The 25,375-nt window shown below is 44.0% G+C and overlaps 2 protein-coding genes and 1 pseudogene across 3 annotated transcripts in view; 1 reads left to right on the top strand and 2 right to left on the bottom strand.

Annotated features, from left to right (window-relative positions):
• The window catches only part of swm (Zinc finger protein swm), a 66,501-nt gene extending 58,549 nt beyond the window's left edge, over positions 1–7,952 (top strand). For both annotated transcript variants that reach the window (XM_084601303.1, XM_084601302.1), the window contains 2 exons: positions 3,443–3,580; positions 6,886–7,952. In XM_084601303.1, the coding sequence (XP_084457429.1) occupies positions 3,443–3,580; positions 6,886–6,969 (222 nt within the window). In that variant the 3' untranslated portion in view covers positions 6,970–7,952. The remainder of the gene's footprint in view (positions 1–3,442; positions 3,581–6,885) is intronic.
• On the bottom strand, positions 409–1,061 carry LOC146190915 (protein GVQW3-like; annotated as a pseudogene).
• A 7,031-nt stretch (positions 7,953–14,983) lies between the features above and the next one.
• LOC146190913 (amidophosphoribosyltransferase-like) lies at positions 14,984–25,348 on the bottom strand. Its single transcript, XM_084601301.1, has 7 exons — positions 25,068–25,348; positions 24,026–24,296; positions 23,679–23,934; positions 23,179–23,409; positions 21,850–21,977; positions 17,142–17,363; positions 14,984–15,305 (listed from the first exon to the last, which is right to left on the bottom strand). The coding sequence occupies exons 1-7, from the start codon at positions 25,208–25,210 to the stop codon at positions 15,039–15,041; spliced, it is 1,518 nt and encodes a 505-aa protein (XP_084457427.1). The 5' UTR covers positions 25,211–25,348; the 3' UTR covers positions 14,984–15,038.
• Between the last annotated feature and the right edge of the window lie 27 nt (positions 25,349–25,375).

Genomic DNA, 25,375 nt, shown 5'->3' with positions numbered 1-25,375 from the left:
GCAGAACTGGAGCGTTAGAAACCTAATCACCCTCAAAGTATAGTCTTTTTGGGACTCCACACACTTCTCCCAGCAGTGCTGTCATTGTTGGAAGCATTCCAAGAAGGCCTATTTGGAAATGGAGTTTAGCTCAGCTGTCATTGCAGCCATAATGTCTTCTCTTGTCTGAAATCGCGTTCCTTTCAATGGCTGCTTGATTTTGAGAAACAGCCAGAAGTCGCAGGGGGCCATATTAGGAGAGGAAGGAGCCTGTTGAACTACAGGAGTCTGGTTTTTCACCAAAAAAGTCTGAATCAAGTGCGAGGAATGTGCAGAAGCATTGTTGTGATGGATGCGCCAATTCCCTGTTGGCCACAACTCCAGTCTCTTGCACCGCACAGCATCACGCAGGCGACGAAGGACATCCCTTTAGTACACTTTGGTGATCGTTTGACCCTGTGGTGCGTACTCGTGGTATACCACACCGCGGGAGTCAAAGAAAGCAGTCAGCATCACTTTGCGGTTGCTGCGCACTTGGCGGGCCTTCTTTGGTCTTGGTGGCGTGGAATGCTTCCACTGTGATGACTGGGAATTGGTTTCCAGGTCGTACCCGTACACCCAAGACTCGTCACCAGTGATTATGGTGTTCGTGAAGTCGGGGTAACTGTTTGTGGAATCCAGCATGCCCTGTGAGGCTTCCACCATGAGCAGCTTCGGCACGAATTTCGCCACAACTCTCTTCATGGCCAAATCTTCGGTGATTATGGAATGTGCAGAAAAAGTGCTGATGCCCGCCTCTTCCGCAGTTTTTCGGATAGTCGCACGACGGTCCCACATCACTACAGCGTTCACTTCGGCAATAACCTAGTCATTTCGGCATGTTAATGGCCGACCGGAGCATGGCTCGCTCTCCGCCGATGTGCAGCCGTCTTTGAACCGGTCTTACCACTGCTTTTAATCTGTGTGCTCCTCATAGCATCGTCACCGAAAGCCGTCTGAATCTTCCGGATGGGTTTCACTTAGCTGTCGCCCAGTTTCTGGCAAAATTTGATGCAGTAGCGCGGCTCCAGTCGCTCCGCCATTTTCCTTGAAATAAAAAATGGACGAGAGCACTACGCACTACTTCACTCAAACGCTGCGTTCCAGGGACTGATGCTGTTGGCAGGAGGGGAAAAAATTCGCACATGTGCACGAAGGTTCAAGGTCGGCTGATTCAAGTGCACTTGTTTCATATCAGGTGTTTGCAAAAAAAAATAATGTCAGATACTTTTCTAACAGACCTCATATGCTACATAATTTTCCATCAAAATTGTGATGCTGCCGTCTTTTATACAGTATTCAGAGTGGTGTCATACTATTTCGATTCCCGTTGGAGGCTAGCTTGCAATGGGGATTTGAACCACGGCATATGTGCCTCCAATTGTGTGCCGTCCTCCAACTGGTGCATGCTGCCTTGCTGATTCCAGAGCACGCTCAGCGAATGTAGCCTGGCTGCTGAAGACCAGGTGTAGGTGCAGATCTGGGCGCCGCGTTCGGACCTGCTCGTGTCTGGTGTGCACACATGTGCATTCTAAGGCATATGTCCGCACAGGCGGGCACACTGTGGAACAACTCTCTGTATTTTTGTGGTGAAAGCTAGAGAGCCCACATCACTCCACAGCAGTATATAGTCCTTTTAGAAATTTCGTAGATCTTACTGTGCAGTATAGTTATACAGTAATGAATTTATCGCCATTATTATTTCTAGCCAATGCAGAATGAGTATAGCACGCTGTGCAGATGCTGATGGCTGTAGCGCCTGTCGGCAATCCCATGACGCATAGGCAGGCCGCGTCTTCCACATCTCCCCGCTAGTTTTCACAACATATATCATAGTAACTGTTGACTAGTCGCAAACTTGTGTTCACATTTGTCTGCAGTGACATAAAGGAACACATCTTTGTGTAGTTGGCAGTTCGAAAGCTATTGGGTGCATTCAATTTTTCAGTCCTGGACTACTTGCTGACAGGTTTGCCTTTCTCCCTGACAAGAAGTAGCGTTATGGTCATATCACCTTTGCAAGCTCCCTCTTGCTTTTAGCAGACGATGCCGACCATCAGTCACCACAACGCAGGTATTTCGCAGTGACTTGACACGCACGTTTATCTCTTGGTGCATTTACTACTAAAGATAGCAGAGGCACGAATCAATCGGTGCTTTTTGCTTGCAAACAGAATGTGACGTGCCTGAATGCGAAGCATTTTACACAACTCAGCTTGGCAGGGTTTGCTTGCTGTTGCTACTCACAAAGTTCTTGCAAAGGCACAGCTCATTGTGCTCGAAAGAAGGCGAAAGCGTTTGCGCCGCTTTCAGACTTCGCGCCAAAAAGATCGGTCTGTATACAGCATAAAGAAGCAATCTGTTCTCAGTGCTCTGGACGCTTCTGTGTGTAGTGAAATTCAAGTCAAGCTAGCAAAGATTTCATATTAGATGTCTTACAGCTACTTAGAGAGCTTGTGTCATTGCTTAGAGCATGGTATTGTATGCAGGAACACGAAAAGTACTCAAAGTGCACCCCGAGTCTTAATCAAAATGGCCACCGACCCGGGAGCTGTACTTGTGGGCGGAGCTTCTGTGCTGCCCGAGGAGAATCGAAGGCTGGACACCTGTCAGCAAGTAGTCCAGGTTGGCCTAGGACTGAAAATCGAATGTACCTATTGATTTAGTGTTACAGGAAAACTAAAACCAAAAACTGAGGTTAGATATGCCAGAACTACTTAGTGTAGTAACACTATAAAGAAAGCTTTGCCCCCTTAGCTACATAGCCACCGAAAGCTGACCCCAAGTATTGAAAGTGTCCATGAAGCCAGGATAGGCAAGACCTTGGTATCTCGCGCACCATGGCACCATCCCAGAGTAGATGCATTAAACCAGAGGCTTCTGTAAAAGTTAATCGCTCAAGATGGATACTTCAATATTTTGAATGCCAAACATTCTAATCAAATCAAAATTGTAAAATTTTTACACTGGCCTACCTACTAAGCATATGAATTTCTTCTATGAGTTGATTACTTTAGTCAAGGTTGCTTATGTGCGTACCTTTCAAATTCGTAAGTTTACTGGACTGAACAAGAAAATACAGGAACATTAGCTCTCATATATTATCCTTTGTAACTGCAGTGTGGTGGTGCTTATTTCACGAGGTTAGTTATCAACTTTCCTGCTGCGCTTGCCTAAGTCGTATTTCCTTTTCTCACACCTCTCTTTCAGCGTGGATGCATAGTCAGCTTTTCCCAGTAAAATGTTCACGGCCCATCCTATCATAATGTGTGTTGACATCATGTGGGACAGTAGAATGTTGCCTGTTTTTGTGTTTTTCTCCAGGGTTGGGTATTGGATTAAGCGTTCACATTTTCAAATTAGGAATGCCACTGTGCATGTTCAGGTGGCATGATATAGCTTGTGCATCACCAAATGTGTGCAGGGCGTCTCACAAGGCTCCGAGTTCAAGAACAGGCCGCTGCAGTGGGCTTGGTTCAAGGAGCCTTCCCGAACAGTCTCTACCAGTGACTCTGCATCAGCCTCGAATCTAGTTCAGGATGACCTGACAGCTGATGAGGAGGTGAGTCCATCGCTCTCTTATTCTTGTTTGCGGCCGAAAAGCAGCTTGTTAAACAGTTCATCCTAGATACTATATCAAACTTGAAGAGGATCGCCTAATGGTTAGGTTTGGTTTGTGGGGTTTGACGTCCCAAAGCGACTCAGGCTGAGAGACGCCAGTATCAATAAACTTTTTTAAGGCTAACTTCACGAAACCCAGGCGGTCTAGCAACCGGGAAAACTGGGAAATCTGGGAATTGTCAGGGAAATATTATGCACCGGGAAGAATCGGTGAAATGTCAGGAAAACCATACAAAATTTCGCCAAGTCAGGGAAAGAGGCACAATATATTCTGCAGTGCATTTTCATTTTAAGCTGGCACACAGCAAGTATCTGCAGTGCATTTTCATTTTAAGCTGACACACAGCAAGTATGGTATTCATGCATATATTTTGTGTGTGGATGTGTGTGGGTGTGTGTGCGTGTGGTCTTGCCAGCGAGCGGTCGCCACGGCGGTCATGCCACAAGGCAAGGCACGATACTATATTTACTCGCATAATGATCGCACTCGCGTAATGATCGCACCCCTGAATTGAGGTCAAAATTTCATTTTTTTAATTTCACCGCGTAACGCTCTCACCCCGAACTTGCTTCCGCCGCCACTTTTGTTTTCATATCCCGCACTGTTATAGCGGCAGCCACCTGTTGGTTGATCTGCAGTCATCCCGCAGCGAATGCATTCCGATGAGTTCCCACGATTCCTTGATTAAAATGCGCTTTGCGGCGTTCGCCATTTTGCAATTCGGCAGCGTCACAGCGTGCTTTGTGGTTTTGTGTGAGTTTACGCCATTTCACTATGGGGCGGTATGCCAGTTACACCACTGCGTTCAAGCTCAAGGCTGCTGACTATGCACTGGAGCATAGCAACCGCGCTGCTGGCAGACATTTTGGCGTCGACGAAATCAGGATACGCTATTGGAAAAAGCAGTGTGAGAAGCTGATGGCTGCGAACAAGACACAGCGTGCTTTCTGCGGACCCAAAACGGGCAAGTTCCCTCGTGTTGAGGAGGCGGTCCTAGAATACTTGAGGGACTTGCGCAATGATGGTTGTGCAGTGTCATTAGACATGATACAGACGCAGGCGTGCACAACTGCCAGGAAGCTGGGAATTGCCACAAAGGATGTCCACACTAGCTCCAGTTGGACAACTCGCTTTATGCGACGGAATGGACTTTCCCTGAGGCGGCGGACGCCATTGTGCCAGCGGCTCCCATCTGCGTATGAAAACAAAGTGACAGACTTCTATCACTTCGTCACTAGGCTTCACGAGAAAAGCGGTTACCTCATGTCGCAAATTGGAAACGCCGATCAAACTCCACTGACGTTCGACATGCCCGGGAATACAACTGTGAACGAGAAGGGTGCTCGGAGCATCCCCGTGAAGACGTCTGGCACAGGAAAACAGCGATGCACTGTCATGCTTGCTGTGATGGCCGACGGGCAGAAGCTGCCACCATACGTCATCTTCAAATGGAAGACTATTCCGAAGGGAAACTTTCCTCGTGGCATCCATATACGTGCACAAATGAAAGGATGGATGACTGCAGACCTGATGGTCGACTGGATTAAGACTGGGGACGAAGACCAGGAGCACTTCTGCTTCCTTCGCTTCTAGTTTTGGACAGTTTCAGGGGTCACCTTGTGGACAGCGTGCGTGCTAAGCTTAAAGAGCTGTGCACGGACATTGCAGTGATTCCTGGGGGTCTGACTTGCAGCCTCTCGACAAGTCGCTGAACAAACCGTTCAAGGACAACGTTCGAAGACTTTATGCAGAGTGGATTCCGATGGGCCAGCATGATTTGATGCCGAGCGAAAAGATCAGAAGGCCGTCCGTGGAGAGGCTTTGCTCGTGGATCGCAGAAGCGTGGAGCAGTATCCCCGACAAAGTAGTGGCCAAGAGCATCAAGAAGACAGGCATATTGAACGCTTTGGATGGAACGGAAGATGATTTTCTGTGGGATTGTGAAGATGCTTCCAGCGAGGACACTGCTGTTTCCGATGATGAGTCGTGCAGCAATGAAAGCGAGGATGGCGAGGATTCAGACTCGGATTAGAGTACTGACGAGAAAAAATAAATGGGCATTGTGCAGTTCATGTGATACTTAATGTGCGTGTTTTTTGCGAAGGTAAGCCTTACTCAACTTTTATTTTCGGTTCTAATCGAGATATCTGTTCTAAGACGTCTGACCTGCAACTTGTTTCCGTTTTCGGTGCTCAAAAAGTTTTTGTGGAAAATTTACCCCGCGTAATGATCGCACCCCGAAATATGCGTGTGTGTGTGTTTTTTTTTTTTAAGTGTGATCATTATGCGAGTAAATATGGTATATTACTTTAATGCCAACGCATGGCTGAGCTGCCAGGATAGAAAAACCAATATGCATGTGAGGTGAGTACTCAATAAAATATGTGGAAGCGCTACGTGAGAATAGTATGCAACAAAAAGCAGGAATAACTGCGCTGGCCACTGTCAGGGCGAAAGCGATCGACGAGCTGTGCTGCCAAGCGTGCGCACGTACGTTGCCTTATTGGCATGGATTGGCTTGGCTGTTTTCGGGATGGGTGGCTCGCATACTCTCGGGCTGGGATCAGTGTACTTTTGAATTTTCAGTAAACATTCTTAATGGCCATTAACACTAATAACAGCCTTTTCACTGTTGTAAATTGCAGAATGTGATTAATAAGCTTTTCTATGCTCATTATTATCAGCAGCTTCATTTTTGAGCCTCTTCACTCGTCAGGAAATTTGAACTGAAATTTTCAGGGAAAACCTGGAAAAGTCACAAATTTCAAAATAGTGGTTTGCTAGACACTTTGGGAGCCAGAAAATTTTTACCGTAGTCCGGCATCCAGTGATTCGCATGTCTGCCTTGGCCATGATATTGTAAGCATTATCCCAAACCCATGGTGTACCATGTGTGCCGTTCATATTGCACTCTAGCTGGAACATTTACAATATTTATATCATTACGAAATTCGGATCAGGGACCGAATTACGCTCCGTTTACGTCACAAAAGTGGTCGCAAGCCTGTCAATCAGCCCCCATTCCTGTTGGTTAACAGGTCCGCCTGTCAGAATCAACCATTAGGAGCCCATCTCGCCGATCGGTTGGAGACGGGTTTATGACAGCTTTTGTGATGTGATCGGAGTGTAGTTCAGCCCCAGCAGTAATTGAGATTCTACTGTTGTAGCTATGTACTGTCTGCAGTGCTGCCTCACCAAACACAGGCGTGAAGTTTCATCTCGATGTTTGTACTCTTTCTGTGCAGTCAAACCTGGTCCTGGAGGAGGACCTTCTGCTGGTGGATGACGAGGAGGAAGAAGATAGCGAAGCTCGCTCCTGGCGACGATGATTAGCTCGTCTTCGTCTGTCACAATGTATTTCTGTATATATAACATGGCCTGATGGCTCTTATCTCTCACTCTTTTTCTTTTTTTCTTAATGGTGATTCTGTGCAAGAGTTGTACACCCAGTCATGCCACAACATGCACACATTGAAAGCAGGGCTTTGTGTTTTCGTTTACCTTTACCCGCGTGATGTGTTCTTGTGAATGTACGAAGCATCTCTTTCCATTTGTAGCTGAAGCCTTTTATGTTTTTCTTAACTTGCATGCATTTTTGCATGGGATTTGTAAAGGCTTTTGACACACCCTGCGCAACTCTTGGATAGACATGGCGAGCAGCCTTTTCTGATGGTAGAAATCGGCGTCTTAGGGCTTCTCACAACGTGAGGCAGCATTTACGGTGTATTGGGCTTTTAGGGTTGCAGTGCTGTAATGCAGTGCCATTCTTTGGATTTTTTTCTCCTTTCTCCTTAAACATGTTCATTCCACATGTGCATAGGTTTGAAATAGACTTTTCTCTTCTCGTTTTATGGGGTTACAGAGCTTCAAAACTCATTTTCATGCTAGTCGGCTTTGAGCAATTTCACCGCTGTTTTGGAAGGAAATGTGCGGTTCGTCAGGTCAGTGAGCGCATCTAATGCAGTGGTAGGCCTTGAGGGTGTTGCTACTGTCTGGCTTACGGGTGTGTTGTAGCATGGTGATCGTCGTATTGTATGTGAGGAGTTGCACTTGGTAATTTCTCTCAGTTGCTGCATCTTTTCAGTGCCTTTGGCTATGAATTGTGCTCTGCTTTTTATTTAGTGTGCCTTGGTTTCCCATCTCCTGTTGCCTACCCTGTGAGGAATTGTTCTCTTGATTGCCAAGGTGTGTAAATAGTTATCATGCAAAATAAAATGGCAAACAGCATGCAACACCTCACACACACACACAGAACAGACGCTGCTACGTGCATGGTATGGATCCTGTAAATGCAAAAAAAAAAAAAAAGAAAGGTGGGAAGAAAGAAAAAAAAAGAAAAAAAATACTGATAGCCAAATTCGTCACCTTTTGCCAGTTTTTTATGGGTCCACACAGAAAAAAAAAAAGAACAAAAGAGAAAACAAAAAAAGATGTTGCCTTGGCAGAGTTCGCTTGCCACCACGGCTGCTCCCACTTTCCCTCTCTCAAATTCAAGAAGCTTGAAGACTGAAGACAAGAACACCTATGAAGCGAAGCCTGAAGATCGTGAAGAGAGCTGGTGTGAAGAGTGTAGTTAACGTGAAGCTCAGTAAGTATAATTCTAATAGCGTGGAGGTTAACTTTTTTCTGCCTGCATTGCAGAGCTTGGGACACCGCTCACAAATTGCAGTGCCTGTCCAGTGCTATTCACTATTATGGTGGTAAGTGGCTGGAAGCCAGTTAGCTCTTACGTATAGCTGCGCTACCAATTCTCATTGCTGTGAAGCACACTGTACTAATTGAAGTGCTTTATTTAATGGAATTTTTGGGTTTTTTTTTAATTGTATGAAGGTAGCACGTGACTTCGTCACCATGAAAGTAGTTTGAAGCCACAGAAGCCGCCATCCTTAGAAGCTGGACCAAGCACAAGTTAACTGCTGTGGGATTTGATACTTTTTTTTTTCTTTGTAGAAGAAAAAGGAGGGTGCATTAACCATAGGATAGCATGCATTTCTTTTTTGTGTATGCATCTAGAATATAAAGAAAAATGGTAAGAATTAATGCTACACTGTAGTTACCATCTCTCCCTCTTAATTTCAATTTCAAAAATGGCTTCCCAATGTGCCCCTCGTACATTGTGACTTAATGAAGACCAACATTTTTGCAGGCTTTGCTCTGACCTGGTGCGGTGAGCTGGTTTCTTACCATCACCCCAGCGCAGCCGTGTCTTCAACTCAACAACACAAGCATCCATGTTTGCAAATAAACTTGAATGTTGTGGTCAGTGCAGTGGCAATTCTTGTGCCTGAAGCTCGTCATGTTTGCTGTCCGGGGTTCCGAGTGTTCCACATGCAGACTGGTAAGCTGAAGTCCTTCGTTTTGGTCGAGCTTTTTATGCAAGAATGAAAGTGAAATCAACATTCTTTTGGAACTGCAGCAAATGTAACTTGCAACAGTCACGAGTGCTCCGCTGTAAACCAGTTTGTTCCCTTTTCCTCTACACAAATTAGCACTGTGGCAAAATGTGGCATTCAAAGAAAATCCAGGTAACAGGGCCTAGTACCTCGCTTCTGTTTGAATAAAACCTGTTATTTGGACCAAGAGCTTTCCTTTTGTGCAGGAATGCTATGTATCTGCTGTTGTCCACTTTCACAACCAGCTGTCTGAATATATCCTTTTACCATCGTTTTGCTGGGCAACAGTCAGTCAGATACATCGTTAACTCGAAAACCACATTCAGAAATATTGGTCGTGAAAATTGTTTCGTAAAGCGAAGCGAAATCTTTTATGGGCTTCAGTTGTTGCTTGCTGTTGGAATGAAGTGCTCGTTTCAGCAAGGTATAGTATGCCATTGTAAAGTTGCAGAGAAGGCGAGATGAGATGTGCAGCGGTGGTGAAAAGTTGCTTATCAATTGGGATACGTAATGGTATATCTCGTAAAATTGGGGAAGGCAAAAACGTTCACAGCAAGATGACTTGCCGTGCAAGTTCACGGTCATGTCATGCGATAGCATTAAAGGCCCTGTTGTGCAGAAAATCCAGCATTACCAGCATTATGACCGAAAAAATTCTAAGACTGTGCTTTTTAAGTCTGTTTAGGAGCAAAAATGGTGAGAGCCAATTCACTGTTATCACTAAACGCATATCATTTCCATCCCTACTATCAGCATCACCACCACTAGCACTACTATTATCATCATCAACTAAATGCATGGTCATTGTCGTCGCTATTGCCATAATTATCACTATCACTAATTTCACCATCATTATCGTCACTACAATCACCATCACAGCTGTGTCGTCATTTTCATCGCTACTATCATCACACTATACAAGGAGATTTATGATCAGGTTCTCACGAGCCTGACGTGGAGTAGTGATTTGCGCGATCGGCTGAGAATCTTGAGGGACAGTGGTTCGATTCCCAATGGAGACTGATTTTTTACTTTATAATTTCATGTGCTGGACACTCCCAGCGAACAAACACTAACATCGCGATGAGCCTAGAAGTGATTTCGCCTTAAAATCATGGAAATGGCTCTGGCAGGTGATATTTGGCAGGTGGACGTGCCCATTTCTGATTGGTCAACGGGTTGTATGACGTCACGAGACCACATGTGCATGGCAGGCTCAGCCTATTTGGGTTTCTCAGTTGAGGTGGGAACCAAACCTCCCAGGACTCTTGGGTGAGCTGTAAGACATGCTATGCAACTCCTAGGCCACGCAGGCATGTCCGTACGGCTTGACTGAAGTGGGTTTTTATATCCATGTCGGAAGGTCTTGCACATTAAGTGGTAGCTTACGACTGCATGCTAATGAACGTATGAGGTAACAGTATTAATCAGTAAGTAGTAATCAGTATTAAGGGGTTAGTGACTAAGTGAGTACCAAAGTGCATGTACAGGGTGATCCACTTCTAGCTATAATACGGCTACTGCTTCCAAAGCATCATTGCGTCTGACCCGGCCATTCCATGAAGCTGGATGACAAGCCATGCGAAGCATCACCTCCGCATCTTACTGTGCATATATCGCTTTGCTTCGATAAGCACCTGCATCCGACGCAATGTTTCTTAGAAATCGGTGCCCCTGTTATAGCTAGAAGTGGATCACCCTGTATGTGAAAGTTTTGCAAAAGGACCTGCAAGACTGGAGTCATTAACACTATCATTATCAAGTGGAACTTAAGTATCCCATACCAGTTTTTTCATCAGCGTTATACTTGTGGCATGAATATTGTGACAATACAAAGTGGGCTGCAGAATTTTGAAGCGATTTGAGAGTGGGGATGAAAATGATAAACAGCGAGCACAAATAACAGTGCACGCTCAAGTTCGGAGTGAACTTAATATTTGTACAGATATAGCTAGAACAATGCAGGTACTGAATGAAATTTTAATAAGAAATAGCTGAGCATGCTGCTGTCATTATTAGTTGCATAGTAGCACAATGCATCCTAAATGATGATACAAAGCCCAAGATATGTTTATAAGCTGCCAGATAAAAGATTTGTTTCTTTTTGAAATCGGTGGGCCTCAGCAACTCGTATACACTATCATGTAAAAGTAGAGGGGTTTAAATCCACTTAAACCAATTTAAGGTGTGCAAAAACATTGTTTGGCATTGGTCAACTGGTCATTAGTATAGTAGCCATATCAGATTTTAGAGCTTCAAAAACATGATTACCATATGTGCTCAGCTGAATAAAATTTTGACGGTCTCGTGGTAAAAGACATCACTTTCCATAAGCACATATTCTAAATACTGCTGTTAATCAATGGCGCAATTTGCTGTGTCACCTTCTCTCTCGTGCGTGGGCTGGACAGCAAAAGCGGCGAGCACACCTCACCACTGGCTTCCAGACTTGTTTATCTCAGCCTACTTATTTATCGTGCCCGCTACAAATCACTTCGGTGGTTTTGTGGTGTCACTTCAGACACGTGATTGCGCGGCGTTTTACTCATGCTTCCACTGCCTTGTATACCTATCCTGTCAACTTGTTCAACCACCGTGCGGCATCTCCCTTCCCTCTTTTTGCAATGTTCATGCAGTTCAACACATAGATGCCTAACTGCAATAATTAAAAAATGATCAGAAATTAATTGACCAGCGTACTAGTCAAATTTAATCCCTTGTGTTCTGATGTCCACCAACACTGGTACAATTGAGCCACAGAAGCCTATATTTAAAAACTAGTGGCCGGCTTCCTTGAAACACCTGGCATCCCAAACGTCCTGCACCGAAGACACCATTTTTTTTTTTTTTGTAGTAACTCTAGAAGGTTATTTTGTAAAAGCTTGCATCCGCTAAGTTCAAGAGGCTCTATACTTCTCATTGTCAAGGGTTGGATTGTGTGTGTTCTGCCTTGTGTGCTGTGTGCATTCGGAAAGTCTCCTTTGGATACCATTTTCAAAGTTCACCCTGACTGCACTGAGATTCTTCAAGAAAAATAATTTTGCAAATTACAATAAAGGAACCGTCTTGTACGATAAGAAATGTGATTTTAAAACGGACATTTGGAAAAGCGGATGTTTGGAACTTTCTCAAGAGTCGGTTTTTAGCAATAACTTTCCAGCAGTAAATGGATTATTTTGAATAGCAGTAAACATTTTATAAAAAAAAATGCCTTATTTATTTATTTATTTTTTTTTTTTCAAATTACTGAAGTTTCGGCATGCAGGGGTCAAGTTGAGCACATAGTCGTTTTACTTTATAGTAAACTCTTGTTCTTTAACCATGGTCTCATGATAATTTTTCCTTGATTGCTGTGTGACACAGCAAAAAGTGGATTTATGAGGAACTTCCTGGTGTTCGTTTAATAGAAGACAGTTCTAGAGAGTTGCGAGTTGCCTGTGTGAGAGAGATATAAGGCTTGTTTTCATCTTTCAAGCCCGAGTGAAGCCAAAATTGCAAATCACACCAGCAGGGAGTGTAAGGGAAATAAGGAGAGGTAACAGCTTTGTTACAAGAATGTTAGAACTTTGCAATTTGCAAAGAATGTGTAGCACAGACAGCGAGCAGCTTGTGATGAGCAAGCAATTTCGGTATGCTGGCAGTAAAGAGACTGCTTCAAAAAGAAAAAAAATTCTAGAGGACACTTTAGACCACTAAAGTGCAATGGTGCAATGAGGCAAAAGCCATTATAGCGCAGTGGACCGTAGCCCTCGGCTACGGCACCTCTATCTCCCTTTCTTCTTTCACTCCCACCTTCCTTCATTCCTTTACAGCGTGGTACATGTGTCCGCAGAGAATTATGACAGATACTTTGCCTTTTTTATCCTGTAAATCACTTTCAAACGCCGCTGATGCCAGCTGTACTAACGCGTCCTAGACATCTGGGTCTGCTTCTGTTTGCTGTGTGGTGTGGCGTGGCGTTCGAGGAAGCGGCAAATGAAAGGCGCCACACGGACGCCTGGCGGAGTCAGCTTCGTATATGCATGCATCGCCTGGTGACGTCATGACCTGTCGTGACGGTACATCGCGCGCCCCTTGTCGAACACAACCAGCATTTCATTGAACACATCGAAGTTCACCGGCGTTCTATAACTCATTTACAGGAAAGGAAAGGTGCAGTATCTATTATTCGCGGAATCCCTCTATCATCCTCACAATAGACAAGGGGAATTATGAAGAGCATTTCATGATCCGGGGCGTGGCGCAGTTGGTAAAGCGATTGGCTGGGGATCCAAGGGATGGAGGTTTTATTCCCGATGGAGACAAGGTTTATTCATTTATTTTGAACTCTCACTCTCGAAAGCGTGACACCTCTGCTGACAACCTTCTGTCGACAATGCTGAGGCATTAAAAGCATTCGCCTTAAAAGGACAGCTGGCGTGTGCACGGTTAACAGCCACCGTTGCCACAAGCCAGCGCTGAAGATCAGAAATCAAAAATACACTTGTGTGTCTTTGCTGTAAAAAACAAACCCAGGCTGCCTTTCTTACTTTTCTTTAGGCTCAACAGGAGTTTAATTTCCAGCCTTTTGCATACCTTCTTTGCCCTAGAAGCTTGTGAAAAGGAGCACAGCACATTCATCGTCTCTCGGAAGCACTTGGCAAGTTACATTTGATGCGGGAAAGTTTTCACTTGCAGATGTTGCGGTCTGAAGGGGCGTGTTTTCCAAGAATGCACGGCCATGCTATATTTTGGCCTAGAAATAGGGGCCCTGCTATGTATTGTCGTCGCATGCTATGCTACATGCATGTCGGAGCTTCTATTGAATGTAGTTAATCATAGTTGGCCAAAACAAGGTGATGGAGCTCATGCCTGAAGAGAATGAACATTGCAGGGCGAGTGCCATAAGGTGCGGGCACTAAGTGTGTAGAACACTGTGGTAGGATCAAGCAAAAAAACTGCACACTTTCGCACTGCCGTTATCAAGGCGAGTGGTCGGCTTATTTTTGCATGAAGCATGGGGCATAACAGAACCTACTTGCAGATTTTCGAGTGATGTACACGCCTAGAAGCACCCGAATGTGACTAGTCCACGGAGGACGCAGAGGGAAACCTTTGTAGCGTTTTTCCATCTCTCTTAATAAATTTGATCATAAGGTAATTTGCGGATATTATGGTCGTGCCATGAAACAGACAATGAACTTATGATTCATATTCAAAATTTCAAATATTTGCGCATTTTTAATTCATTTATTTCATGAGCCAGCTGCTGCACCACTGAGTAGCATCATTAATGTCATTTTGAAGAATAACTGGGCCACTGGAGTCAACGACCTTATACTAGAGGACAGTGACCTGTAAGTAGATCAATGGTACTTTGCACAATTCTGGCACCAGCAAGAGAGAATTGTTGCTACTGGCTTTAAAGCTCAGAGAATTCACTCAAGAAGAGTTATTTCCGAAGGCAACGATGACAGGCGGAGAGAAAATGCGAGAAGGCATTGTAATCTTCAATTTGGCAGCCGCTCCCGCTATCACGTCAGAGTGCAGTAGTCTTGCTTGCTGGCTGTTCACTGTGCTGCTGTTGTGCCACGGAGAACCTCCCTTATTATAGTAATGAAATGCTGAGTTTACCTAACTTAGTATGTGTTGAAAAATAAAGCTAGATAGTAGTATCGTAGAGTGGGCTGTGCAAAGTAGGCAGCACAAAGATGAGAGAAGCATGTTTTCGTTATTGCTCTCTGTCTGCTTTACGTTTATTTTTTGCAGTACCAGCAAACCTACCGCGCTTGTAGCACTCACTAGAGATAGTAGGTTTAACCTTTCACAATGGAAAACTGTACCGAAAATTTTGGATGCTTCGCTTAAAATTTCGTAACCAGTTGCTTGGTGCACAAGAGTATGCAAATCACAGTGTCTGTACTGCATACTCAATCCTGTCTGGTCAAAGCAGCAGGGGCAGAGAAGCATGAGAGAGAGTGAAACTTGTTTATTGTTACTAAAACTGCATAGCCAGCAGTGGCTGGCTACCACTCCAGTTGGACGGGGTAGTTACCAGTGAGGCATGCGGTGCAGTGGCCCACCTCCCTGCTCCCGCCATTGGGACGCGGGATGCCCCGCTGCACTGCTGTGGTGAGGCCCTCGACAGATAAGTAGACTAGGCTTGCTGCCCCCAGGGTATCGGCTAGCTGCTTGGCATTGAGCGTGTTGGCAATTAGCTCCTCCTTGGTTGGAATGTTGATACCCATGTAGCACGGGTAATGCAAGGGGGGCGAGGCAATGCGGATGTGCACCTGGAAAAAGGAACAGAAAAATAAAATTAGTTCTGGTTTATCTCTGGTTAACCCTAGGTGAATTGCGAAAGCAATGGTGGAGGAGTCTTTTGCCTGCTAAATTATTCCCCTGTCACGCCCTATCAATGTAAGGTGCTGCATTATTGGGGGCTCATCCTTTAAGGGTATGATGCGACAGCGTAAGCTACCAGTCCACAAATAAAGTCATGCTTCAACCAAGCCGTATGGGCGTGCCTGCGTGTCGTAGGAGTAATGAGAATGCAAATGGTTCTGGCAGGCTGATTCTGATATCATCCTCCCATGTGAAAGGAGCAACTCGAGTTGGGAGCTCCTGCTTGTGGCATAGGGGTAACGTGAATTCAAATGTCATGGCAGGCTGACCATAGCTGCGCCTCTTCACGGCATACCTGTGGCCACCTGAGATCTCGTTTTGGCTGTCGGAGTATCGCTTTCACAATAAAAATGCATTGGCACATCTGACAGTTCAGTATACTGTTGACACAGGTGAGGCAATAGGTTATTTACTTTTTGGAATATTACACATGCGTAAAAGGTAAAAGATTACAACTGCTAGGTCCCATTTCATTTTTTGTGTTGGCACTCTGTTTCAAAGGCTTTCAGCACAAATTTAGTTCAGATATTCTAAAAAAAATTGGCTCACTGTACAGCCTTAAGTGTAAAAAGAAAATGTGCCTAATGCTGCAATTGGTAGAAAGGCTGCAGTAGCACTTTTGGCTCCCGAGTTTATATTTATCAAAGCCACTCTGTGGGCCACAACATACTTTGTAACAAGGGACTGCAACAACCTCGGGTTCTTTACCTAGCTCCGTTCACAGCCACTCTGGCATTTTGCCGCCACCAATGTGCCACCACCAGGCTTCAAACCAAACTGGCAAACATATGCTTAGCAGCCAACTGCCACAGCCACTGTGGTAATTAGTGTGTCCTCTCAGGCTTTTTTCTCAGTGTTCATCAGGTAGCTGTCTATGTGCCTAGGCCATGGCCATGTCTGCGGCTTATAGGACATATCTCAACTGAAGGGGATGTTATTCAGATAAAAGTCACAATGCACAAAAATCTAGGGGATTTTTTTTTTTTTATCATCATTAGCTCCTAGATTATAAAAACGTGCCCAGAAAATGCCAAATCACATTTTTCTTAACAGAATTTTCCAGAAGAATGACCACTAATATTGCATCACTGCTTCGACTAGGTTCTATTTTCATGAACTTAATTCTACTCTCACACTTTTTCAATGCATTATACTCTGTATGAAATTTGTGGTGGTGGTTCTGCATTAAAGAACCTTCAATTAGTCAGAAGCATTTAATCTAGTAGTTAAGGGTGTTCTATTTATTTAATTATATGTTAAAAACAAGCATTACTACATATTTCAGGAACAAAATTTTGCATTACTGCCAGCTGGAATACTGCAGCATAGCAGCACAAGTAAAGAATTTCCCCTCTCGTAGAGAAAATTCAAATTTCACACCGGAACGCAACTACCTACAAGCCTATCTGGTGATACAACAGCCCAGAAAAGCGCTTTGAAAAATAATGCATTATGATGGAAAGACAAATATGTTGCACTGTCTTGCCTATAGCACACTCAAGCCTGTATTTTAGAAGTTATTGTTTAAAATAGCCATGAATTGTCAGCCATAGCCTTTCAAGGGCATGCATTGTATCGGCCCTTTAAGCTCATGCGTGAACAGCTTTAAACATAACACACTTAGCCAGTTGGTTCACACAACTTCAGCCAGTTCACCCGTTGTGTGTACAGCATTAGCAGGTTCGCTGCAAATTAGCCCAAATGCAGTGGCTTCGCAGACAGACCTCTTTAGCTCCAGCTTCTTTGAGCAGCTTGATGATGCTTCCCACAGTGGTGCCTCTCACAATTGAGTCATCAATGAGGATGATCCGCTTGCCATTGAAGTTGTCAGACAATGGACCAAACTTTTTCGCAACTCCAAGCTGCCTTAGACGAGTGCTTGGCTGAATGAAGGTTCGGCCGACATAGCGGTTTTTGCAGAGGACTTCAGCATAAGGTATTCCTGTCTGGAAATAAATCAAGGCAGCCTATGACTAGGTGAAAAGAAGAACTTGATTTCAGCATACTGCTCTCTGGCAAGAGCACTGCAGCAAAGATACCACCTTTTATTGTGCAGCTGCTAAAGAGATTGTAGCATCCTGTACGAACAATACTAGTCATGTGGAAAAAAATTCGCTTTGCCTGATCATGCGCATTCTTAGAAGGTACTTCACATAATGGATGTCAAGTAGATGCAAGAAAAACTGGTACACACTGCAAAAAAGCAACACACTGCAATGAAGCAGTGCGTTGAAAAACTCAAGTACCGTGTGTTGCGCAATTATATGCTTCTTGTAGAATGGTTGGCCCAGCTAAACCATCGGATGCTTAGAGCTCAAATTGTGCACAGAAATGTCATTGGGTCGGCAGAATAGTTTTTTAAGCTTACTTTCCACGTTTGGCAATTTTCTGTCGGTTTATGTGGGGCTCATCGTGGCGCTGTGCCACCTTAGCAATCCAAGATGACGTCCACCCTAAGGACTGAAGTTCAGACCAGTGCTAAACGGTTCGTTGGGTTATTGCACAAAATTACTAGTCGAGTCAAGCTTTAAAATATGTGACATAGTCGTACCGACGACCTCTGGTCATAGCAACCATAACGGCTGTGGTCATAAATTCTTATATTGGTTTAGAGGAAAGGAAAGGCTCATGTATCTGGCCACTTCTCGGTGGACACCTGAACCGGGCTGCAAGGAAAGGGAGGGAGGTGGGAGGCTAAGAAAGAGGAAAGAAAAAGGTGCCCCAGTGGAGGGCTCCGGAATAATTTCGACCACCTGGGGATCTTTAACATGCACTGACATCACATAGCACAAGGGCACCTTTGTGTTTTGCCTCTTATTAAAGCGCGGCCGCTGCAGCCGGAATCGAAACCCAGATACTCCCTCCTGTTCACTAACAGAGCGCCTTAACCACTGAGCCACCATGCCGGGTATGGCAGGCAAACCAGTTGCAGCAGGGGAATGCGGGTGGTACAAAACGAATCGTCATTACATGCTCAACATGTTGATACCCGAATTTGGAACCTAGGAGTGAAATATAAATGTGCCTACCACTCAGTGGGGAACCGCTTTGGACAGCTAATGCCCTTTAATCGAACGCCAATCGGTGGATCGCTCTATTTTATATGTGATTATAAATAATGTCGCTACGCTAAATTTTGACCCTATGGATGGTGGTAGAAAGACCCGAATGATGATGTCTAACAATTAGTTTGGTTCGTATGCGTAAAATTGCAATTCCTAATCTACTCTCATTTTGATGGGGGAGTCGACCTTTGGGGGTCCAAAATGGTCAAAATTCGCATTTGCAGTTGGGGGGGGGGGGGGGGGGGGGGGGTATATCTGGCAAACCACTGGTCGTAGACACATGCGGGTGGTATCAAACAATTCATCAGGGCAAGATCTATGTGAAATGAGATTGCAATGAATAACAGCTTGCGCGCTTGCATTTCAACGCCTATCATCGGTGGCTTCATTTTTTTTACACCTGTTAGGAGTACCTGCTTGATCTGATCAGGAGAAATCATATATTCACATTGTATGCAGCGACAGCAAAACAAAACAAGTCGCTGTCTCAGCAATAGCTATGGTAGCGTGATCTCGTTTTGTTCACAGCAACACTGCCATAGAGATTCGGCGAAGCAAGCTAGACAGGTGGAGTTATTTTAGGAAGGTTTGAAGAGCTTTACCACCTGTTTTTTCAACAGTAATCACCAAACTCCACTAAATTTTAATTAAACAGTCCTACGACAATAAGTCTCTTCGAACTCGGAACACAACGAAATAGTGACATCGCTGGGACAGTGATTTCTTTTGCTTCACAGTCACCGCAAAAGATGTGAATATCAGACTACTTTTAATCAAATCAGGCAAGTATCTTGAACAAATTTCATATAAAACAATAGTCCCAGATAAATGCCATTTCTGTGCAAAATTTGAGCTCTGAGGAGTCAATGGTTTAGCTGGGAGAAGCATTCTATGGAATGCATGTAATAGACCCCTTACATAATTCGTTCAGTTGGCTTTCCCATATTGCATGCTGCCCCAAACGTGGTGCACCGGCTGCCCAAATAACAGGGATAAAATGCAAAAATTACATTTACTGCTCCGCAGATACATGTAGTATGACTACGGGAACTGTGTGAACATGTTCAGCTGCGTAAACCACACGCATTGTGGCCATAACATAAAGTTTGAAATATTGCCGTTCCGCCATTAGTGGGAATGCAGCATAACAGTCAAGCTGACTTAACAATAATCAAAAGGGGTCTATCGTGCAACGCACACTATTTATGTTATCAGTGGCCCATCAAGAGGGATTGTCAAAAGTGAACATTGCTAAATTCATTAAATAATTATCCTCCATAGTTTATTGAACTGCTTTTACACAAACACTGAAGGCAAATTGAAGTTGACCTGTACTGGTTAATTACCATGTTCTGATGACAAAGAAGCTATTCACTGAAGACATCTGTTAAGGCCTACAAAAGGTAATAAAACTATAAAAAAAATTCAAACTATGGTGCCATGAAGACAATTATTTCATACGCACAGGAAGCACACCCTCTCCCAGTTGCAGTATATAAGCGATTGATGAATAAACCTGCAGCTGGTTGTTTCCCTTGCTCACGGCCTGCCACGTCCTGTCTGCGTTCCTCGACGATACACCATGAAGACAGTTATTTCGTGCTAATCTTTGTTGGCTACTCTGTCATTCACTTCCAAGTGGTGATTACTGGGTCCTCTGCCTTGGCATCGCAAGTTCGTATTGAGAGGAGAGAAAACAATGCTGCATTTCTAAGTTCAATTTTCTCTGCAGTAAACAAGTCTTTTGCTGACAGACTATGACTATTACATCCAGAAAGACCCACGGAATCAATTTTTACTGAGAGCAATAGCTGTATGAAGTTGTCCCTGGCGTAACATAGACCACTCTGATGTTCTGCAGTAAAGCCTACTCAGTAGAGGATAAAGGCAGCAATTTGTTATGGTGCCGAATGCAGTAATAACAATAGCATCACATTTCTTGGCTCCAATGTTTTAAAGTTAATTCAAAAGATGAAAGTGGCGTAAAGAAGCACTTCTGTACCACCTCAGACCTTTTGCAATTGACCTTTCAGAAAAATGACATCGCCATTTGGAACAAAGTTGCTTCTTTTCTGTGTTTCAACACTGGCACAAATACCTACCAAGTTTTATGCCCTGTTCTTTTAAATTACGTTGGCTATAGGAATATGCTAATTCCATTAACCTGAAAACTAGACATTTTAAAGCTAGTTTCTTTTCGGATGCCAGCACAGTTGATAATCTATGCTTGCCCAACTGACTCAGACTTTATGTAGAATTAGGAAACAGTTCTAAATTATACATGCCCTTTAATTAATTTGCTACAATTTTCTCTTTAATGCCCAAAACTATAAAATAATTAAAGAAAACAATCATCTGCACATTATGCTGGGTAATGTGGCCATATTCAAGAGTCAATATCAAAATTTTGTTAGTCCAGCTAAAATTTGAGGAATTAGTATAATGACAATTACCATTTGGTCCATTTCAAGTGGCTAGTCAAAGCTGATTGAAAAATGAAATCAAAGGGCTCAAATCAACCCGAGGGCACAGGATGTCTCCCCATTTTTAATAACAGTTTGCACAAAAAAAAAAGAGAAGCAAAAAAATCCTGAACACTGGTTGAAGTTGTGAAATTTCACCCCCTCTTTCTTCACACCGCCTACCTCCAGTAATGCCAACACTTTTGATCAGTAACCACCCAACTGCAAAGAACATGCCAACATCAAAATTTGTATGGAAGTGTCATGCAGTAAAAAGCACCCTGCATGCACACAGTACATCATAAATTCGTTACATTGGGCACTAATGAGTTCAAATAGTAAGAACAAAAAAGAAGCTAATTAGGTTAAAGTCATTTCTTCAGAAATCGCAGCTTAAAGTTTTCTTTTGTGCTCTGCAACCTTTTAATAGCCTTTTATATAACACTACTAGTTCAAGGTTCCCTCAATTTGAACTAAGCTAGACTGTAGTGAAATGAAATCAAATAGATATGGAAACTGTGGGGTCCAAATTTGTATGTGGGCCATGAAGAAAGCTGCAGCAGAGGGCTCTGGACTCCCGAATTCGAATCCTCTGGGGCTTTTTAAGTTGTGCTTGCCTAACACGCCACATAGACGTTTCTTCACCTTCATCGAAATATGGCTGTGGTGACCTGTATCAAACCTACAGCCCACAGAGCAGCTGCAGTGAGGTCCATCGTGAAATGAGAGATACTTTTTACTGGAAGTAAGATGACTGTAACAAAACTGCTTGGGTCTTGCCTTCACAACATGTTTGTGAAGCCTCAACATCTGAACAACTTGAAAGAAGGCATTGTTTAAAATGAACCAGGGCATGCATAGAAAAGAGCGAAATAAAACCAAAACTGGCTCATGTTGTTCTTTACCATCTCGGAAAACCCAAGGGCAGCGGGGGTTGCAGACTCGGGTACGGTGCTGACAATATCAGCTTCAACTGGCGCTTCTCGGGCAAGCTGCTTGCCACACTCCCTTCTTACAGAGTAAACCATTTGACCTTCAAACAAAGAGAAATATAAATATATAACATCAAGGAAAAGTCTGCCAAATAATTTTTTTTGATGAGCAATACGTATCACACTGTGATTGTAACACTGTAGAAAAATTCCTGAGCATTCTAAAAATTCTAAATCTTTCACTATACCTTTCTTTCACTGTCGTACAGCTCGCATTTCAACCACTTACATGCTCGATGACAATGCTGTTGAACTAACAAACACTTACAAATACCTTGGTGTGCACCTTCAGTTTGATCTAACATGGCGTCACCATATCGACCTCACCCTAGCTGCTGCTAACCGTCCACTTGGTCTTCTTAAACGTACTCTCAAACACACTCTTATCCATGTTAAAAAACTTGCTTATATCACTCTAATATGCCCTAAAATTGAATATGCCGTGGCTATTTAGGACCCTGATCAAGCCTATGTTATCACCAACATCGAATCCTTGCAGAACCATGCTATGCATTTTATTTTTTCAGACTATTCACCTTTCACTAGCGTCAGATCATTAAAACAACGTGCTGAACTGGAAGACTTATCATGTCGTCGTAAACACGCTCGGTTAACACTTTTCCATAAGCTTTATCACCATCCACTACTGCGCAGTGATTTGTTTCAGTCACCTGATGTCATTTTTCCACGACTTGATCATGCCTTCAAAGTTAAACGTGCAAAGTGTCATTTATCATCTTATGCCAATTCATTCATGCCTCGCACTATCATTGAATGGAATAACTTGCCATCGCACATCACTACAGGAACTAACATAAAAAAATTCCAAGAGCTACTTCGCTGCGACAGAAATGTGTAGAATATTTTGCTGTTGTTTTTCTGTCCTCTTTTGATGTTATATTTAATGTTTGTTATTGTAATTGTTGCTAATTGCATCATGTTTTTTACACTTGTATCCCCCCCCCCATGTAATAACCTTCTTTGGAGGGCCCTTAGGGGTAACCTGAATAAATAAATAAACTAAATAAAAGTGTCTGTTCAATAACTACCGAAATGCCATGTTTATATTGTTCTAGCAAACATGACAGTAACGGCACAACTCATGCATGATACCGCTAACGACAAAAACAGGCCAGTAGCAAAACTATTTGACACCCTTCAACCTTTTTTTTCACAGATGCCTAAGCCTGGAAGCTTCTGCTACAGATGGTGATCCACTGCAAAGCTATCATTCCTGCTTACCTTCAAAAATGCTGTCTGGTCTTGCAAAATACACGTATTCGAAAATGCAGAATGCTGGAGGTGCAGTGTAGGGTCTGGGAACCACACAGACAGACTTTGGCCCATGTTTTGTAATCTCCACAATTTCTCCTGGCAGCACTTCACGGTACAACACCCCACTCACAGACTTGAATGCACAGGACTCGGAGGACACAACCCAGCCTTCATACTCAAACTGTGGATTACTTTCATCTGAAAGTATAGGAAAGCCCAAAATGAGCCTGAACAGAGAAAAAGAAAAACATGCAGTGACAACTTACAATTGCTATGAAGAGCTATGCTGAATGAAAAAAAAAAAAAAAAATCTGAGCAATTTCAGATTATTTGGCACTATTAGTGTGACCAAACCAAAATGAAATATTGTGCAACCATTAGAGTGACATGTCACATGCATCAAGGCCAGATAAATCCTATTTTACTAAGCACTAGCACCCCAAGCATAAAAATGAGCAAAGAGGTACTCTTGATGCCGCTGGGTGGGACGAGGACGCCTATGCTGAGTGGTCTGTTCCCAAAAGGGTCCCGAACCGCATAGATGGTGTCGTCGTACATCATGATGAGCGAATATGCTGTAGGCGTCAGCGTCATGAGATGCCTAATGCGTGCTGGCCAGTTCGGACCATCTTCCTCTTCTCCTGTTGGTGGAGGCTGGCTCAGTATTTGCATAATGAGCTCGGAATCGGACCCTGTTGTCAGTCCTACACCATTGTTCAGAATCTGTAAGCGAGTTCCCAGCATTTATAATAATGTGTTGCAAACACACGCCCAACGTGAAAGATGTAATTTGCTCTCTTGAACCAGTTCTCACCTTTCTGCGAAGAGCAAGAGCGTTGACCAGCTCTCCATTATGAGCAATGGCAAGCAGACCATGGTTTGTATGTACAACGAATGGCTGAGCAAGTTCATGCTCTGAGCCTCCAGTAGTAGAGTAGCGCGTGTGACCCACACCAAGATTTCCCTTCAGCTTCGTCATGGAGTCCTCATTAAAAACATTGCTCACAAGGCCCATGCCCCTGTGTACAGCAAACTTCTTTAGGTTTTCACCTTGACTGGTTACAATTCCAGCACTTTCCTGCCCCCTGTAAACAGTGACAAAATATTTTAGCAGACCTTTCCACAATATCCGATATACTGCAGACAGTATGTGAAGATGTGCTATAGTTCATTCTCCGATTTTTGAAGCTCTAGAGAACACCTTTTATACTTGCAGGTATTTTCAACACCTAATAACAATTTTAAGTTGAATATAATTTTGCTATTTTTAGTATATTGCCTCTATGAAGTACTTCTGGCCACTATATTTAAAGAGACTCATATACAGCTTTCACGCGATTCAAGTTGTGCCTTTTAATATTAGATGACAGCAATTTGCAAAAGGCCGGTATTATATATAGTTTTATAGCACTTTCTGCGCCAACACTCCAGTGACTCCACAGGTGACTCGAAACATGAGTTTCGGATTTAACTCCGCGCAACAGGTGGCGCTGTGGTCTATCGCTGGTTTCGCTTTCTGGGCGCGCAAATCGCGGTCTTAATTCAGTGATCGTTTAATTTCGCGCACCGAACATATATGTACAAAATATTTTTACGCTTGCAACTTCTGAGCTGAAGACGCATCGAGCTGTTCGCCATCACACCTCAGCCGCACATTATCTCTCGTTATCAATCGCCTTAGGCCCTTGCCAGTGTGGGCTGATGGATAGCGTCATCAGCTTTGCGACTGCGTGTCCGCGATAAAGGCGGTACGCGCGTTCACGCTACGGCGCCTTAGTTGGCGCTTAGGTTGCGCTAGCAAAACGAACCGTCCAGGTTATTATCTCATGGGGAACGCGCCTTGAGGGCCAACTTACCTGTGCTGCAGAGCGACAAGACCTAAGCAGATTATGTGGCTCACGTCCAAGTTGCTCGGCCATTCCCCGCTAGCGATGCAGCCAAACACGCCGCACGCCTCACGTAGCTCGTGCTCTTCGTCGAACTGGACTTCTCTGGCCATGGTTGCGCTGGTAGTGTCCCGCACTGTGGACGCCTGGTCGCACTTGGCCGCTGCCGCAGCGGACGGGGCCCGAAACCGCGCGCTGCCTCGGCTGAGAAATCTCTTCTCCGCGGCCGTCGCCGCAATCGCCGAGCACGTGGTGCCATTTTCAACCCCCTCGCCGAG

The sequence above is a fragment of the Amblyomma maculatum genome, chromosome 4 (genome assembly GCF_055883805.1).
Source record: "Amblyomma maculatum isolate TAMU_Amacu chromosome 4, ASM5588380v1, whole genome shotgun sequence".
Taxonomy (NCBI): domain Eukaryota; kingdom Metazoa; phylum Arthropoda; class Arachnida; order Ixodida; family Ixodidae; genus Amblyomma; species Amblyomma maculatum.
The sequence above is the reverse complement of the archived record's forward strand: the minus strand, read 5'-3'. Positions and strand labels throughout refer to the sequence as shown.

What these genes read in the sequence shown, in the direction of transcription:
- LOC146190913 (XM_084601301.1), bottom strand. Translation starts at nt 25,210, where the DNA reads ATGGCCAGAGAAGTCCAGTTCGACGAAGAGCACGAGCTACGTGAGGCG. An exon ending in CCCTTGGGTTTTCCGAGATG is followed by an intron (nt 17,364 to 21,849) that starts GTAAAGAACAAC and finishes ATTTATTTCCAG; the next exon opens with ACAGGAATACCTTATGCTGA. An exon ending in AAGAAGCTGGAGCTAAAGAG is followed by an intron (nt 15,306 to 17,141) that starts GTCTGTCTGCGA and finishes TCCTTTTTCCAG; the next exon opens with GTGCACATCCGCATTGCCTC.